The sequence below is a fragment of the Chiroxiphia lanceolata genome, chromosome 3 (genome assembly GCF_009829145.1).
Source record: "Chiroxiphia lanceolata isolate bChiLan1 chromosome 3, bChiLan1.pri, whole genome shotgun sequence".
NCBI lineage: Eukaryota > Metazoa > Chordata > Aves > Passeriformes > Pipridae > Chiroxiphia > Chiroxiphia lanceolata.
This window is the reverse complement of record NC_045639.1, coordinates 91,437,329-91,455,219: the sequence shown is the minus strand read 5'-3', so window position 1 is coordinate 91,455,219 and position 17,891 is coordinate 91,437,329. Positions and strand designations below refer to the sequence as shown.

Below are 17,891 nucleotides of genomic sequence, written 5' to 3'. Positions count from 1 at the left end.
ACCTCAGTTTGAGATCCAGTGTGTAGAAATCTAAAACTGATCTATAATACACGTTCAAGAGAAACTTGTATAAATATTTATGATCCTGGTAGTGCTTTCTGTGTGGGCAGTCCTATTATATCATCATCTCCTCAGTTTTCTTAGCTTGCCAAATAGCAATATCTGCTGAGAATTTATATTCTCAGTATGTAGTATGGTTTTTTTTTTCCTTGAACATGCAATTTTTTTTTTAAGTTCATGATCACTTTTAAGTACACTGAAGGTGTACCTTGTGTTCAGAAGTTGAAAGTGTTTCTTAATTACTAGTGGTGTCATAATACTTTTGATTAAGAGGTTGACCTTCATGTTAGATGTACAGCAAAAAGTACATACCTAAACGTTTTACGTGCATGTAAGCAATGGAATGTCACAGAGACTTGTCATAGTTGGGGGTGCACAGTTGAATATTAAATGCACTATTAAAATGTCTTGGTGCAGGACAACAAGCTTTCTGCGCTTACCACAAAACTATCCAGCTCAACAGCATCATACAGCCAGATGCTGCTTTTATGTCTGATTTGTGCATGATTAAATGCTAATTCAGTTGATTTTAAAATCTATGCAGTTGCCAAATAGGACCATGTTTTGTAACTTTGCTTATGTAACAGTTGAATACATGAATTTTCAGAAGTGTGTCTCAAGTTGATGTGTGTTGATTGACCAGAAAGTAAGGTGAATTTTAAATGTGTTTTTTTATCCCATTGATAGATGGTGATCTTCCTGATCTTGACTACCTGAGTACCATGACTCACATTGTGTTGGTGGATCTGGACAACTGGGGAAGCTTTTTCACACAGCTGCCAGCTAACCTGAACCAAGGGACATTTATCTGGGGCTTTCAAGGTAAAAAATGTTTGAAGGAAATTGGAAGATAAGATTAACAAGTCTATGCATTTACTTGAGCAGAGATTCCTTGAATCTGAGACAATGAACAGGAGCAAGCAGCCACTAAGGCTTCTTAAGTTGCAGTGGCACAGGCACCATGTAACACAAATGTTCTTGAACTTCTTAAACTCAGCCTTAACCTCCACTGCTCCTACTATTCTGTGTAGAATATTGTTCCAGAATTCTGGCTTCCCTGATAACCTAATATGATACAGTTTAAGGAAGTTTTCATAATTATCAGGACAGTCATAATACTCAGAGATTGCTTTAACTCCCAAGTCCTTCTTATAATACTGCTACCCTTTTTTGTTTTTTACTTCTAGAAGGCATGATTTTGCATTCTTAGTCTTATTAAATTTAGTTTAGTACAGGGCGATTGATGGAACTCACATTGTCATGAGTTTCACAGAATCATAGAACAGTTTGGGTTGAAAGGGAAAATGATCATATCACTTTGCAGAGTCTGCCAACAGCATTCCTTTACCTTGATACTTTTGCTTACCTGACTGGTTTTGAACCAACTTCTTGGCCACCTCATGGTTTTTCTACTGGTTTTCTCTGTATCTGCCTTTATAGTTATTTTGCCTGTAGTACCTTGAACTCTTCAGTAAAGTCTAGATAAGGGATGTTTTCAAAATATTTATTGCCTGAAACACAGGTATCATCCTAACAGACTTGTAGGAATTGTCGGGTATGTTTTATACTTGGTAAACACCATTGCATTGCACTTCTTTGCTTAGTGTTTTTGAGTATCTCTTCCTTTAAAAGATAATCAAGAACATTCTGAAAGCTGAGAGTTGTCATGCTGCTCAGGTTGGACAGAAAGGCCTGTTGATGCCTGGATCAGTCTTTTTTCCCTCTTAGAAACAGGTTTTCCAGTTAGCTGATGAAGGCAGAGCAAGTATGGCTGTTAATGTAAAGTGTTAGTTGTTCGAACAGTCATCTGTGCTTCTGGACCTGTAACCTTAATATCTGGTTGCTAGGAGTTCTGGGAACGAATCCTCTGGTCTTCCCTGTTAAAGGAGGTTATGCTCCTGAGTTTTGTGTTCTGCTCAGGCATTACTTCTGTATCACTAACTGTATTACCATTGCCTAGCCCTTGACCTTTCTGTAACAGCATTCCTGTGCACATGCAAGCCACATAAAATTGTGATTTTGGGGATTTATATTATAGAATCATAGAATGCTAAGGGGTTGGAATGAACTTTAAAGATCATCTATTATAAAAAATTACTTAGTTAAGAAAAATTTTTCACAGTTATGTAAATCTTTCCCCATGTGAATTCAGACACTGGCTTTCAGTCATACTTTGTTATTCTGTCTAATTTACTTGAAACTAGTTTGTTTTTAATTGACTTAAGCTTGTTGTTATGACTTCTGTGCTATTACCATTTTCCAAGGTTAACATGCTGTTTTGATTCAGTAAGAAAAAATTGTTTGAACCCAGGGATGTCTGAGCTGTATTGTCAGAAATTTCTCTTCTCTGACTTAAGAAAAAGTAATCACAGTACAATCTTGTCAGGAACTTCTAGTATTAATGATACTCTTACCAAAAGGTACCTTTGTGCTAGTTAAGACTCTGTGCCCGGAGATGTTCCAAACACGGGTGCCTGATGGCACAGCACAGCTCACATTAGTACCACTCAGTGTCTTACTTTTGGACAGGTTTGCTGCATGCACACTGCCTCCTGGGAATGGCCCCTGATGCACCTGAACTGAAAAAAACATGCTAAAGCGTTACTTGTGATTAAAAAGAGCCATATTCATATTAGAGAAGAATTTAGCAGTTTATTAGTGACAATTATATTGTTTTGGAGCCTGGGAGCACTAAGTCTCCCAGGCACATCTGGATTTATTGTTGTAGATACCCTCTCGTAATAATAATGGTTTACTCAGTTACTTGAGGCATGCTGGTCTTGTTTGTTTAGCCTATGAAAATATAGCAACATCCTTGTCTCTTCTATTTTTTTCCTGCATTTCCCGAACAACATTTCTGAATTTTTTAATTATTATTTTTATATGATAAATCTACATAATTTCTGTTATTCCTATTGCTAGTACACCCTTAGCTTTGCTTTGAGTTCTTCCATTGTATTGTCCCGACTTTGCATGGTTTCTGTCTTCAGATACTCAGTTGTCTTCATGCATTTGTTGGCTAACAAATAAAGACATTAAATACAGTTCTGTCATTGTTTTCAGTTGTCCTGCTTATGTTGTACATTTATGCAGCCAAACCCTAGGTTTGGTGATTACAAGTCTTTCCCAAATAGCAGTGCCTGAGGCTGTCACAACAGATTAGAACAAGTTGCAAATAGCATTTTTTTCTCATAGGTAAATACCACTAAATCATTTCTATGTGGACTCTTAATAAATCTTTATCTTTGAGATCATTTTTATACCACCTTCTTGCCATTAGGCTGGAAAGGGTGAAAAAAACCCAGGAGAAATCTACTGAGGAGTACTTTTGTTTGTTGGACTGGGAGTGGCCATGTTGACATACACCATCCTCTGCAGCCTGTGTACTTGAGCCTTAGTTTCCCATGTCCTCACGTGAAGTGCCATCAGTGACTGCTTTCATTTTTCATTCAAAATCCTTTCTTACATCCAGCCACTCTATCAGCTGGCAGATAAAGCAACACTTTTTCCTCCCCTTTGCAGAGCCATTATTTCTTAGCAATTGGGAATATTATGAATTTTTTAGTTGCTCTCTTCAAATTGTCCTTTCATTTGTTTGCCTTTTTATGGTATCATAGTAACTGCAAGCTCCTGTGGTTTTCCCTCTCTTCTTGAAAGACTTCCTGCTTCTTTCCTTTCCATTGCAACTTGTTTCAGCCTGGTATTGTTTTTATCTGTAGCAGACACATTACTCAGCTCATCTTTATTATCCAAATATTTTCTTAGCCAGTAACTACATGTTTTAGGATACTGCTGAGAAAATTTCTGCACTTTTTTCCCAGTTGTAGCTTCATTTTGCTTATCCTTGACTGCAGCCAACGGTTTATTAGGACTCTAGCGTTTGTTTCAGCTGTTGTTCCAGTTCTTGGACCTTCTTTTTAAGGAGTTCTGATGTGTCAGGCATAGCATGTGTATATATATATATATATAGTTTCCCTAAGAGAAGCAGTTCTGTTACTTGTACTATGTTCCCGGAGTTCCTCTGCTTCTGCACATTAACCATAACTGTGCTTCAAACTGGAAAAAAAACCATATCCCTGAGTCTAAAAGCACATGATATCTACAAGATAAGTTTTTCAGAATTAAAACAAAAAAATCATACAAAAGTGAATGGGTAGTATCAGGCTAGCTACTTTTTTTTTTTTTTGGCTTTCTAAATAAAGAACAAGGGGGTTGGGGGGATTTTGGTTATATGGGTTTTTTTAGCTTTCACATTGGTCAAAATACATTCTGCCTTTAAAGACAGATTTATCTTTGCTTTTGCCTTCTTGCACTCTTAATTTATAGAGATGTGTTTACCCAAACCCATGGTTTGTTTGTTTTTCATGTTTGGGTTTTTTTATTATTAATTTTATTCCTCTTCACTGTTTAGGAGGATACAGCAACTGGAAACCTCCAGTGCAGTGCAAAATTTACAATTATCTTAAGAGGATTGGATGTTTCTTTCTTCATCCACGTTGCGGCACCAGAAGAGAAGCAGCAGACTTTGCTCTCTGTGTTCATGTAAGTTAGAGCATACTGTCTTTATTGCTCCTCTATACCCAGAGGAGAGTGGCAGATAATATCAGCTATTGGTGTTAAATACTAATTGCAGGTGAGATTCTTAGGTTCTTTTCATGATACTTATGTGTCCACTATAAAGAATGATAAACCTGTCACTGGATTGAGTGGAGGCAGACAATTGAGAAGTGATTTAAAAGTTAGCCCAAATAGGACATCAGTCTGTCGTGGAGAAGGAGAGCTGCTTAGGGAATGCAGAATAAAAAACTCTACAATTCTTACCATTTCTCTTTAACTCCTGCCTCTCTCTCCAAGTAGCCCAAATGTTGGGCCATCTTTACAGTGGAGTTGAATGGGTGCCAGTTTCACAGACCCTGTTGAGCTGACAAGCAGTGCCTCTGTTCAGTAGACCTTGGACTTTGGCAGGGTTGGGGATGTGCAGGTGAAAGACAGGAACCTGCGATACCATGGGCACTTAGGTTCTTTATGTGGAATCATAGAATCGTTAAAGTTGGAAAAGACCTTTAATATCAAGTCCAGCCATGAACCCAGCACTACCACCGTGTTCACCATTAAACCATAAGTACTATACCCACAAAATTTTTGATCACTTCCAGGGATGGTGACTCCACCACTTCCCTGGGCAGCCTGTTAAAATGCTCGACAACCCTTTCAGTGAAAAAAATTTTGTAGTATCTAACCTAAACCTCCCCTGGTGCAGCTTGATGCCATATAATGCTTTATCAGTTAGATAGAACTATTAATATCTAATTATATAAGCACATTTTGCAACAGTGGTTTTGTTACTTTACACTTTCTATGTTATTCTTAAAATGCTCTGCACAGATGACTAATTTTATGTGGAGACTGTTCTAAAATGCTGCTTTTTAGGAATTTGTTCCATCCTCTGTACTGTTCTGGTAGCCATTACCTGTATCTATTATTGTATGTAGAGAAGAAATGCAGGATCAAACTGTTGAAACGGTACCTTTCACAGTGGTATAACGTGGCTTGGATCATAAAAGCCGGAGTAAATTGCTGTAGAAAGCAATGAAGACCTATCTTGCACAAAGCTAACCAAATGCCACGAGAGAAAAACATGATCTCAGTTCAACATCTGTCATTTGTTTCCCTACAGGCTGGTCGTCTGGATGAGCACCTGCCCAAGCAAATTCCTTTCACTGTACTTTCTGGAGACAAAAGCTTCCTGGAACTGGAAAACCAATTTAAGATGACCCAGCGGTCAGCTTGCATCCTAAATCCTCACCACATTGAAGGAGACATGATGTGTGCCTTGCTAAACAGCATTTCAGATACCACAAAAGGTAGAAAGTAAATATTAAACACAATTCTTCCAGTAAACTGATAGTTCTTTCCAATAAAAGACTTGAATCCTTATGCTGGTAACACAAGCTGTTGCTTGATGCTTCTTGCATTGTACTGGAATTTCAATGAAATACAGATCAGAAAAGCATTTTGCTTGGAGCAAGTTTTGAAACTAGACTTAATTAAGCATTTTTATTCAACATAAACTCTATCATCCCTGTATTCTTTATTATAGCAAGAGACAAACTGTTGTTTGAGTCAGAACACTCCTTTCTAGTTAAAGAGAAGCTCTTTAGAGTACTCTTGTGTGCACATTTGTCAATTTGTACTCAAATCTGCTTAGCTTGATTTGTTCTGGGTCCAAAACAAATGTGACCCTGCTAGAGCATCGTTATTTCTCAAAATATTTCTGCCTATTTTAACTCTGTCCTCCTGGCTACTTCCTGTTATTTGACAATTGTCTTCACTGGCACATGACTCACACATTCATTTGGGAAAAAAAAAATTCACTGGATGTTTTGAAGTTCTCTAAAATGCCAGATTCTAATGACACACTGAAACAATTACATTGGTTTTATATGGGATAATCAAAGACGACTGAGCCAGCTCATTTTCATGCAAAGGATACCAGAGCTGAGTTTTGATACTTGTCAGTATTTTAAAATATTTTGATATTTTCCTAGAAGACCTGACATTTCTCTGTAGACATGTTATTACTTTTCCTGGCTCTTGTTTTATTTTTGTGGGGTTGTAAACTGTGGGCACATTACAGAAAGCTGTTTCTGAATTAGCCATAACCTTTTTCTGAAAAAATACACTGCTAGTCCTGATACAGATTTGTGAGAGCTATCACATTAAAGTGGAGTGAATGGTGAAATTTGCATTGATTGAATAAAGGGAAAAAGAAAGATAGGATAATAGTTTCCTGAAAAAAATTGCTTGTGGTGAGCTGGAATTGATTTATGTGTTTTTGATACAGAAAAGGTGCTTATAGACTTTTCTGGCCACCCCAAGCATTTGCTGATCTAGATTTTTCAACTGGATAATGGAGATATGATTCCCAGCCAGAATCAGCCATACCAGTAAAATTCCTTGGAGTAATTAATTACAGAATTGTCACTTTTGTTAGTGCAGTTCATTTTCTCAAGGGGGAAGGGTTATCCATAAAGCTGCACCTCCCCTGGTATCAATACAGGCTGGGGGATGAACTGATTGACATCAGCCCTGCTGAGAAGGACTTGGGGGGCAGTGCTGGTTAATGAAAGGCTGGACATGAGCTGGCAATGTGTGCTCACAACCCAGAAAGCCAACTGTGTCCTGGGCTGCATCACAAGAAGCATGGCCATCAGGTCAATGGAGGGGATTCTGCTCCTCTGCTCCACACTCCTGAGATCCCACCTGGAGCACTGCATCCAGTACTGGGGTCTCCAGCACAGGAAGGACATGGACCTGTTGGAGCGAGTCCAGAGAAGGCCACAAACATGATTAGAGAGCTGGAGCACCTCTTCTAGGAGGAAAGGCTGAGAGTTGGATTTCTTCAGCCTGGAGAAGGGAATGCTTCAGGTGACCTAAGTGCAGCCTGTAGAAGGATGGGGAGGGACTTTTTACAAGGTCATAGAGTGATAAGACAAGGGGGAATGGCTTTAAGCTGAAAGAGTGTATGTTTAGAATAGGTATTAGGAAGAAAATCTTTACTCTGAGGGTGGTGAAGCACTGAGTGGTGTTTTTCCAGAGAAACTGTGGATTCCCCATCCCTGTAAGCGTTCAAGGCCAGGTTGAATGGGGCTTTGAGCAACTTGGCCTAGTGGAAGGTGTCCCTGCAGAGGACTTAAAATTAGATGATCTTTAACATCCTTTCCAATTCTGTGTTTCTATGCATTATTGCATTCCCAGTACAAATGTATTGCATTCCCAGTACAAATGTTTTTTTGTAGAGTATATTGAAATGTCTAGATTGATCTCTTCTAATGTAATTATAGCTGTATAACTGTAAATTAATGTGAATGGCTGTTTTTGCTTTGTGATCTTTGTATATTTTTTGGGAGGAAGAGTTGGAAGAGAGCCGTAAGCAGTTGATTTAGCCTGTACAGGCTTCATTTCTTGTACAGTGTGTTGTGCAACTTAAGATATGAGACAGTGAGGATAGGGGAATGACTGTTTTGCTATATAAGGGTACTCTGGCTCCCTGCCTAGGTAGTTTTGCTGTTATAGCTTTATTCACCAGTGTATACTGGCTCAGAGGTGATGACTTAGATAACCCTTTTCTGTGTATAAATGATACTCAAGTATTTTTTTTTATATTGATCTTGCTTTTGGAAGTCTCCTAATATAACTGTTCTTTCAATGTCCTTTACTAAGTTAATATTTAATTTACTGTTATGGTGATTGGCACTACTCAGGGGCCACAAACCTTAACTTGCTGGCTGGCTGATCATTGTGCATTCCACTTAAGTTATTTGTGTGGTCACTATTAAAAAAAATTAATCCTTGAGCAGAAAAGTGATGGAATGGCACATGATTCCTTTAGCTGTTGGGATTCCCTAGCAAACTTGTAAGGAACAGAAATGTTTTGAGCTATCCTTGGTCCCCTTTTTCAAGTAAAAGTCAATATCAGCAGGGGAGGACCCAGAGAGCAAGAGCTGCCTTTGTCTCCTCTTCCTGTATAAAACCAAAACATTAGAAAATTTACTTTTGGTAACAGCCCTATATTTGCTGCATAGTGGGATGATGTTGTTACCAAGAGTTTATAAAGTTTGTCTTTAAAAAGATAAAGCCACTGCATAGTACACACAGTGTGTGGCTCAGCAGCATCAGCCATCATTTCCAAGTCTTAGTGTGGCAACACCAGTGCTGGAGGGTTGAGATGGAAAGTTGTGCAGTGTATCATAGGCTGGTATAACTTGTTACAGAAATGCAGCTGACTGTAAGGAAATGTAAACAAGAATTGCTTGCTTTGTGACTTTCTCAAGCCTATGGCTATTATTCTGGAGGGAGAAATAAGTTAGAAACACTTAGGACAGAGAATCACGTTGAAAAATATAAGACCATTGTTGGTATTGGATGAGCTGCAAAATGAAAAACCTGTGTCCCTGAATCACCTTCACAGAGCTATCGTTAGCTTCTGAGCAGCTGGGTTATGTTTGAATGTGGCAATCTGACAGGTGCATCTTGTGAACCATTTTACCACATCAGCAGAACTGCTGTGGGAACTGTGGTACGTGTATTCATTTTAAAATAAATAAAAATAAAAGCTCCTGCATATGTTGCAATAGGGATATCAACCATACATTACTTTAGGTGACCCTTGGTTGTAGCAGATGCATGAATTTCCTTTGAGACATGAAAAGAGTAGGCAGGAGATACAATCTTATTTGTTCTCTTCTGCTGCTAAGCCACTTGAGTTCATAAGTGCAGAAGGTTTTTGCTTTTATGCTGAAGACACAAGACGTGGTGGGAGCTTAATGCATGTTAATCGAGTGGTTTGGGGAGTGCGGAAGGGAAGAGTTTTCAGTGTCTCCCTTTGTAACGAAAAATTTGTAGCACACAGAAAAACACCATTATTCAATTGTCTGTCTTGACGATATTATGTGTCTTGAAATTACAGCTTATACTTTTAATGAGCACTGGTCAGTGTTGAGGGCAAAGCTGATGGTAGGTTAGGGGTTGTCACACCCGTCCAGGCACTGGCAGGAATCCCACGACTTCTTGGTTGACAAGATATTTTTGTGTAAGTGGATGGCTTTAGCTTAACTGTGTTTCTCACAGTCATATTCAAATGAGATCCTTTAGTGACTGAGCTCTTATGTGAATCAGACTCTTTTTTTATAATAATAGGAGGATATTTTCTGGAGTATTTCTTATCCTTTCTTTTGAAGTCTGTCTCATAAGCCTGTCAAAAGCAGTAGTGTAGTGTAGTATGTTGTCTGCCAGATAGCCACTGCACCTCTTTCTGTGACCCATAAGGTATGATTCCACTGTGCTCAAGTGGAGTTGTCAGCCTGCATCTTCAATCTGCTACTATTGCCTGAAGTGTTTAAGTACTACCAAATGCAGCTTCTGTGACTCATTATATTTGGAAGAGCAGGATTTCAGTTCATTTTGATAAATGTTGCTAAGCTTCCTAGCTCCCACTACCCCAAAAATCTTTTGGTTTATATACAGCCTACAAAAGAATTTAAGAGGATGTAAGAATTACTTTATAGAAGAAATTGAGAATAGTTGCTTGCCTTTTCCATGGTCAAGATTTTCGTGGGTGCTGAGGTCCAACATGAATACATCTGTCCCCAGTCTGTGCTTTTTCCAAATGTTCAGTTGAAACAAACTGCAGATGACTAAAGGTAGGTCACAGCTTCTAGCCCCCACTTCCCAAAGAAACTGAATGTGAAAGGTATGAACATCTGCAGCGTGATGCACCATGAATGAATTATAGTTGCTGTAGTAAGAGTCTATTCCTTTATTATGGCAGCCACAGCCTATTGCAGTAGGGAATGATAAGAAAGTCACTCTTCAATTATAACCTTGTGTTTAGCTACAACAGGAAGTTACTATTGCCTTTGGTATGTCAGTGGCATTTCTTGTGTGCATCTTTGAATGTATGTATATGCCCTAGGGAGAAAGCAATATATTGAGACCTAAGATAATGAGTCTGAACAATAGCTGTAACCAAGTGGATGAAGTGGGAAGACTTCACCAATCAGATAATACAAAGAAATCCTCGAGGTTTAGTTTAATCTTGTTGTGAATTTGAGATGTGAATCTTGTTGTGAATTGTGTAAGATGAAGGTTAAATGAAACTCTTAGTGACCATCATGATATTGCCCACAGTTTCCAAGAAGTGGATTTGGAGGAGAGTGAAGGATTGAGAGCTTTATGTTTAGTTGTGCTACACTTGAATGAACAGATAGATGAATGAGCATCTGTAGGGAGATACTTGGAGTGAAGCTTTGGGTTGCGTGGAGGAAGAGAGGTCTTGTGTGATTGTGAATCCTCAGCAGGGAGTAGCTGTATTTGCATTTACTGATGATGTTACCTTCATGAAGAAGCAGATTAGAGAAGTAAGTACTGGGAAGGAGTATGTGGGGAGGATCCTCTAGGGACATACTAAAGAAGGAATAAAGGAAAGGATTCTAGAAGCCAAGGGAACAGTATTTTAAAGGCGACATAGTTGATCATACCAAACATCATTGCTAACAAAGGTAAGGATGAGGTATTGATCGTAAGTTTTTGGCTAAGTAATTACTAGGATCCTGAATGAGGTTAACATATTATATCCTTAAAGTAGCACTAAAACTCCAGACACCTGCTGTAAAAGGAAAAGGGTCAGTGGTTGGAGAGACAGTAAGTTAAGTGTGATATGAATGTCACAGTACATTGGGATGGAAAAGAGATAGGTGAGATTGGGAATTACTGAAAAGACTAAGAGAAGGAGCATTGCAGGAAAGAAAAGTGAAGATGAGGGTGTGAAACTGCACAATGGAATAGACAGAGGAGGTGTGTTGTGTGGCAAGGGAACAGGATGAAGGCTGGGGAAGGGAAATCAAATCCCTAGTGAGACACAGGAACTGGTAAACCTGATGGAAGTTACTAAAGGGATGGTGGTAGCTGAGGAGGTTGCAAGAGAAGAGAATTAGATATAGTGGTAAATTATCCTGAGCTGTGTGGGCAACTAATCCAAATTCAGCCTGTGGCGCTTTGATGGCAGAACAGTGGGTGGCGCTTGCATTCTGTGAATGTTACCAGTCTCTTCCCAGAATAGGTTTCTGTGAGACTCATAAAATATCAAAAAATCACTGTATTTGCTTCCATCTATAGGCTTAATCTTTTTAATCTCTGAGCTTTTTATTCCTCCAGAGTTTGCCTTCCTGTTTTCTCATTCTTGCAGCAGGAATATGTCGGTATATGAGGACAGTAGTGAGCAGTAGAATCTTTTGAGACAACAGGTATAGTCAGAGGTTGTTAGCTTATGTTTATCTAATAAAATGTACTAGCCAAAAGGGTCTATCTTAAGATCTCTTGGCTCTGAAACTGGGCAACGGATTTTCCTCTGACCCCAGAGGAGTTGGGAGCCTGTAGCATGTGCTGAGCATTTTGACAAGAGAGACAAGATGTGTCTGATTCCTCAAAATTAAACATTTCCCATCAGAAGATGCCAGCAGTGCCAGGAGTATACGCTTACGAAGTGTGAGATGGATGAGAAAACTGAGATGGATTGAAAACTGGCTGAATGGCCAGACATGGAACATGGTGAGTTCAGATGGGGGCCAGGAACCACCTGTGTACCCTGGGGGTCAGTACTGGGTCTGGTCCTGTTTAATGTCCATTAATGACCTAGATGGTGGGGCAGAGTGTCCCCACAATAGATCTGTTGATAACACAAAAATTGGGAGTGGCAGTTCCTACACCAGGGGATTGTGCTGCTATCCAGAGGAACCTTGACAGGGAGAAGTGGGCTGACAAGAACCTCATGAAGTTCAACAAAGGGAAGTGCAAAGTTCTGCACCTGGGGAGGAATAGCCCCAAGCATCACTATATGTTGACCAGGAGTCAGCCAGCTGGGAAACAGCTTTGCAGGAAAGAACCTGGGAGTCCTGGTGGACATGAGCCAGCATTGTGCTCTAGTGGCTCAGTACCTTGGGCTGCATTAGGAAGATTGTTGCCAGCAGGTTGAGGGAGGTGATCCTTTCACTCAGTAAGGTCATAACTAACAAATTTGGAGCTCCCCACTACATTGTCTTCCTGGTAATACTCAAAAACTGTCTGGACATAGTCCTGGGCAGTCAGCTAGATGATCCTACTTGAGCAGGGAGGCTGGACAAAATGACCTCCAGAGGTCTCTTCCAACCTCTGCCATTCTGTGACATTGCTTGACCAGTCTGGTAGCCTTTTATGATGGAGCAACTGCAATGGTTGACAAGGGAAAGGTGACTGATGTAATCTGCCTAGACTTCTGTAAGGCCTTGACACAGTCCCAACATGACATCCCTATCTCTAAATTGGAGAGATGTGGATTTGATGTTTGGACTTGTTGGTGGATAAAGAATTGACCGGAGCAGTCTGAGATGTCTTCCAGACTAGAAGATTAAAAGGATGGTTAATAAGGGAGAAGCCACTTGTGAAAAGCCTTGTACGTGGTGCTTTCTCCTCCCTTTCATTAATAATTGTACTGACTGCTCTTTTTGGGGAGTTGTGTGGATTTTTCTTTCTTTTGCTTTGTTTGCTTTGGAAAATGATGTAAAAAATAGTATTTCTTCTGCCCAGAAATAGTAGGGAGCTCCAGAAGGGGTTCACAGTTAGTCTGGCAAGTGACTAGAGAAGGACCATCTATCTATTTCTGGCATCTTTCGGGGCTGCTGATCACTGTTTGACGCCAGCTGTTGGAGTTTGTATTCCTGGAATTGGGAAAGTCAGTAAGGTTGCTGCTCAAACAGGTTATATGTCAGGGGTTTCAAAACAAGTTTTGGAAAGTGTACCTTTGAATACCTAAGTTGAGTAATTTAAAATGCCAGAAGTCACACAGTCAGTAAATTGGATGGCCATATCGGAATGTTCGTTGCTGGTTAATGTAATCAGAAGTACATCGATGTACTAATAAATGTGATGACTTTAAGAGAAGTCCTTCTGTTGGTATGACTGTAGGAGACCTGATTGACTGCTAATACTGTAAGATGTCATTAGAGAGGCCATCTCCCCAAATAGCAATAGCCTGTAGCAGGAGAATGAATACATAATGTGACTCATTGGCTTACTTTTTAACCTGTATTTTACCGAGGCTCTGTTCAATGGGAAAAAACAACCAACCAAAACAAAACAAAAAACCAAACGCTACCACGTTAAGTACACAAATCCCTTCTAGACACTTCAAAATAGACCTGTCACTCTGGAACTGGGAACCAGCCTTGTGAAGAGTGTTACTAAGAAAGGGAAATGTGGTGGAGTTTTGGCTGAGCTGGATTGTGATGAATTAGCAGATTAAATTAAGTGTATCAACTTTCTGCTTCTATGAGACTTGAAACAACAACATCTGCTGAATTGCACTGCTCAGTTGAGTTTTAGAATACCGTTTTCAACTGCAGTATTTGAGCAACAAAATACAACTGTGGTCATGTGTAGGCAGAGACATGCTATAGTACTTCTTCCCATGATTAAATCCTTGATACATTTTATAGAAAGCGAGTAATGATATTTTTTAATAACTGAATACTAAAAAAAAAAAAACAAAAAACAAAAAAAACCGAAGTGCAGTAGGCACAGTAACTTCTGCACCTATTATTTCTTGTTACTGCTTTAAAATAATATAAAATTGAAGCAGTCTGCCTGTAGATTTTGGGGAGAAGGGAAAGAAGGAAGCTGAAAAAATAACTCTCTTGAGTTACTGTCTTAAACTATACTAGAATGTATATTTTTGTCTTGGTATTTTAGTTCATAACAGGTGTACTCTTCAAATCTAACCTTCAGTGTTGTTACAGTAAGAGAAATCAAGAGAGGATGTTAATGTCTTTATTAGAAACAATGTGTAATTTATGTTTTGTTTGTGCATTTAAGGTTCAGACAGCGAAGAGGATGAAGATATGGAAGTAACAGTGAAAAGGAGCTTAGAAGAAATAAAAAACCAGGAAGGTCTGTTAATTTTTACTTTTCTGTATTCAGGAGCACTACTAATTTTGGAAGATACAGAAACTAAGCTTACAATCAGTTTTACAGAAAGTGACTTCTTAGCAATACTGTCTAAACTGTGCTGGGCAGTCATGAGTAGTGAAGAACACTGTGATGAGCTATAAATTAAAATTCTGAACCTGAAAAGTATGCCAGCAGACTGAAAATCTATTTCACTGGGATATGACAGAGTATTGTGCAATTCAAGACTTGACTGAGTTCACTTTGTACCAGTTTAATATGGCTGTGTTTTCTCAGAGTAGAACTACTAACTAAATAGTTGAACTTCTGAATAAATAATTCAAAATTAGGTATCATATCTCAATAAAGCACTCTGGTCTCCTAAAAGAGCTGTAGATTTATGCAGAAGTTTGAATCAGCAGTAAATCTGTCTGTTCACATCCTATCTTACCTTATTTGAAACTGCTTTCATCCTTTTGCTGTTGTGCTTACTGGTGTTGTGCATACGGTGTAGTCATGAATCTTTGGTGACAAACCACAGTGCACTTTGAAAATAATTTATTGCTTAAAGGCTTGATTCTAACCTTCCACCTGATGGAAATAAAACGAACTAAAAAAACCAAACCAAAAAAAAAAATAAATTTGTGCAAGCTCAGTGGTAAAATTCAGTTATAAGTTTACCAACTGTTACTAAATACTGTTGTTAAATGTCCAACATTCATCTCCAGCACTGAAAGGTGTGCTTACATCCCCCTAGTACAGGGATAGCAGTGGCATTTGGTGCATACAGGAGGTCCCATTTCTGATGCTGCAGTGCTGAAGGCATCTGACCTTATGAAGCAGCCTGGCTTCAGATGAGTCACAGTTTGGACCTTATTCTGGATTTTTGCACAGTCTTACTGGCTAAATGACAACATATTTTAATGCAAGCAGCCGTCTGCAAATGGTTTTCTGCTTTATTGTGGTTTCAAAATTTTTTTGTTGTTTCTGTAATATTTTTCTTTCAGAAACTCTTGTATTAGTAGTACCGGATTTTACAGGAAAGTCCAGGTGCATGAATATGGCTCTACTGACATGAGAGGGCATTCATTGATACAATGAAATCTCAGCCTTACGTACAACAGCCCAACAATAATTAAAGTTTTAAAATTCTGTTTCTTTTGTCATAAGAACAGACGGCTTTTTTTTTTTTATAGGATTTGCTTATGTCCTCCTAAAGCAGAGGAATAATTCAAGAATGACAGTGTGTCTGAAAAGCTGCTTTAATTTTTCCAACTACACTATTGATTTTAATATTTCCAGTGCCTACATGCCTTGTCTAACTTAAGATATTTAATCCACTAACACCAAACAATTAGTGCCCAAACCTACCTAAATGTAGTGCAAAATGGAAGTTTCTTTTTTGAGTATCAGGAAAGTTGTTTGAGAGGTTGTTAACAAGTCACATGGTTACAATGCAGTCTTTCCCCCCCCATCAAAAATGTTACAGTATAACCCTGATCTAGGCTATTCTTACTGTTGATAGTGACTTTTTCTCTACTTGCCTAGCCTTTCTACCAAGAGTGACAACAGTGGTGCCAAGTCAGAATGTAGGTATGGGAATATCTATGGATACGGAACTGGAATGAAAAGACCGAAACCTCTTTGCTTGTTCTCTGTGTGTGTGTTTTGTTTTAATGCTTTGTTTATTTTTGTTGGTGCATACACATGGGTTCTAATCTTGCTGTTATTTTGACCACTAAATACATAGTTGCATCATGCTCCTGAAGTAATCATTGGGCTGTCCCTAGTTAGTACAGTGGAAAGTTGTAAAGGTATTTTCTATATTTTGAAGTGTTGAAAAGATAGCATACAACAGTAGGGAAAATATGTTCATCTGTTTCTCTGGGGTTTTTTGCTGTCTGCTGACATCACTCACAGAAGCAATTTGTTGCTTTATGTAGTAATATTAAGGTAGTTGTGTTTATGACTAGTTATCAACTACAGTTTGAGATTATAATCTTTTTTTTTTTTAATCTGTACAGAGCAAGATGTAGAATTGCAAGAAGCTATCCAGAGGAGCCTTGAGGAAATGTAAATGAAGATACTTCAGTATACTAACACCATGTCATCAGAACTGCTTACAGAAATGGAAGCTTGTTCATCTATTTACAAGGGTTCAGAAATACCACTTTAAAAACACATCTGTATCTAAAATAGTTAGATTTATAATCTGATGTTCTCTGTTGTACTGATGAACAGCCGGAGTTTATTCATATTCACTGCACTATATTGTGTATGATAAAAATAAATTTTTAAGCCTTTGCATATTTGTTTCTAATAGGTGATGACTAAGCCTCTCCAATCTATCTGTATAAGTTGTTGCTTAATTAGTAGGCTGGTCTTACTAGGTATTTTGGGGCTCCTGGTTCTCTTTTTTTTCCTCATTGGTCCTTGTATTTAATTTCTCTGTCACAAAATGTCATTGTCTTTATTTACTTTTTCATGTGATCTTTGCAACAGATAAAAATAGTAAACTCAAGTTATCTCAGATTTGCCTAGCTAATCTTATTATAAAGAGAAGCTTAGATCACAGATTTATATTGAACGTATGGCCTAACTAACATATGCCTGTGACCAGTCTAACTTCATAGACCATAATTTTGTCTCTCATAATTTTTTAAATGTCAGAATCAGGAGCACAGGTTGTACAGTTAGTTTGCGAGCTTTATTTTTTCAGTAGTAGCATGGTAGAGTGTTGGATTTGATGGCTTCAAGTTCGACGAGTTCAGTTCCTCTCCTTGATCTGAAGTAGGAACAACTTTTGAAGGGAACTTCCTAGTTTCTGTTTGGAATAGATTTGAGAGAATTTAAACTGTATTATTTTTATATACTATGGTCTTAGCTCCCTTCTGTTCATGAAGAGGTGGCCTTGGATAAATTAATGTAAATCTGCTAATTATTTTTGTACTGTCCTTATTTTAGGTGAGATTATTTCTGTGTTTAAAATTATCTGTCATCTTTCTCTTTTTTGTTTAAAAATACCTATGCAAACTGTCCAGCTTTACTAGCCTATTATACTTCAGTTAATGATTGTTGTCAGTCAGTAAGAAATCTCAATGTAATAAAAGGCCAGCTTAATTCTTCTTTTAGTATTCATTCCCCTGTGAGTTTGATTCTATCTGCTGTACCCCTAAATATTTATTATGCAAACAAATACCTTTTTTGTAGAGTAAGACGTGGAGAAGGCTGGATTTTTCTCACTATTCCAAAAAGTCAGAATAACTACAGCTGTTTGTCATCATGGTTAGAAAAGCTAGAAGACTAGCACTGGTTTATTTCCAATCATGATTCTGATATAATTGCTTTTGCTG

General features: G+C 38.4%; 1 protein-coding gene across 9 annotated transcripts in view; it reads left to right on the top strand.

Annotated features, from left to right (window-relative positions):
- The window catches only part of LOC116784323 (E3 SUMO-protein ligase ZNF451-like), a 35,995-nt gene extending 18,323 nt beyond the window's left edge, over positions 1–17,672 (top strand). For 7 of the 9 annotated variants that reach the window (XM_032682849.1, XM_032682848.1, XM_032682840.1 and 4 more), the window contains 6 exons: positions 748–882; positions 4,472–4,602; positions 5,738–5,924; positions 14,467–14,541; positions 16,087–16,131; positions 16,563–17,672. In XM_032682849.1, coding sequence (XP_032538740.1) covers positions 748–882; positions 4,472–4,602; positions 5,738–5,924; positions 14,467–14,541; positions 16,087–16,131; positions 16,563–16,615 — 626 coding nt within the window. In that variant the 3' untranslated portion in view covers positions 16,616–17,672. The remainder of the gene's footprint in view (positions 1–747; positions 883–4,471; positions 4,603–5,737; positions 5,925–14,466; positions 14,542–16,086; positions 16,132–16,562) is intronic. The other 2 variants (XM_032682843.1, XM_032682842.1) reach the window with 2 other exon arrangements.
- Positions 17,673–17,891: the final 219 nt, after the last annotated feature.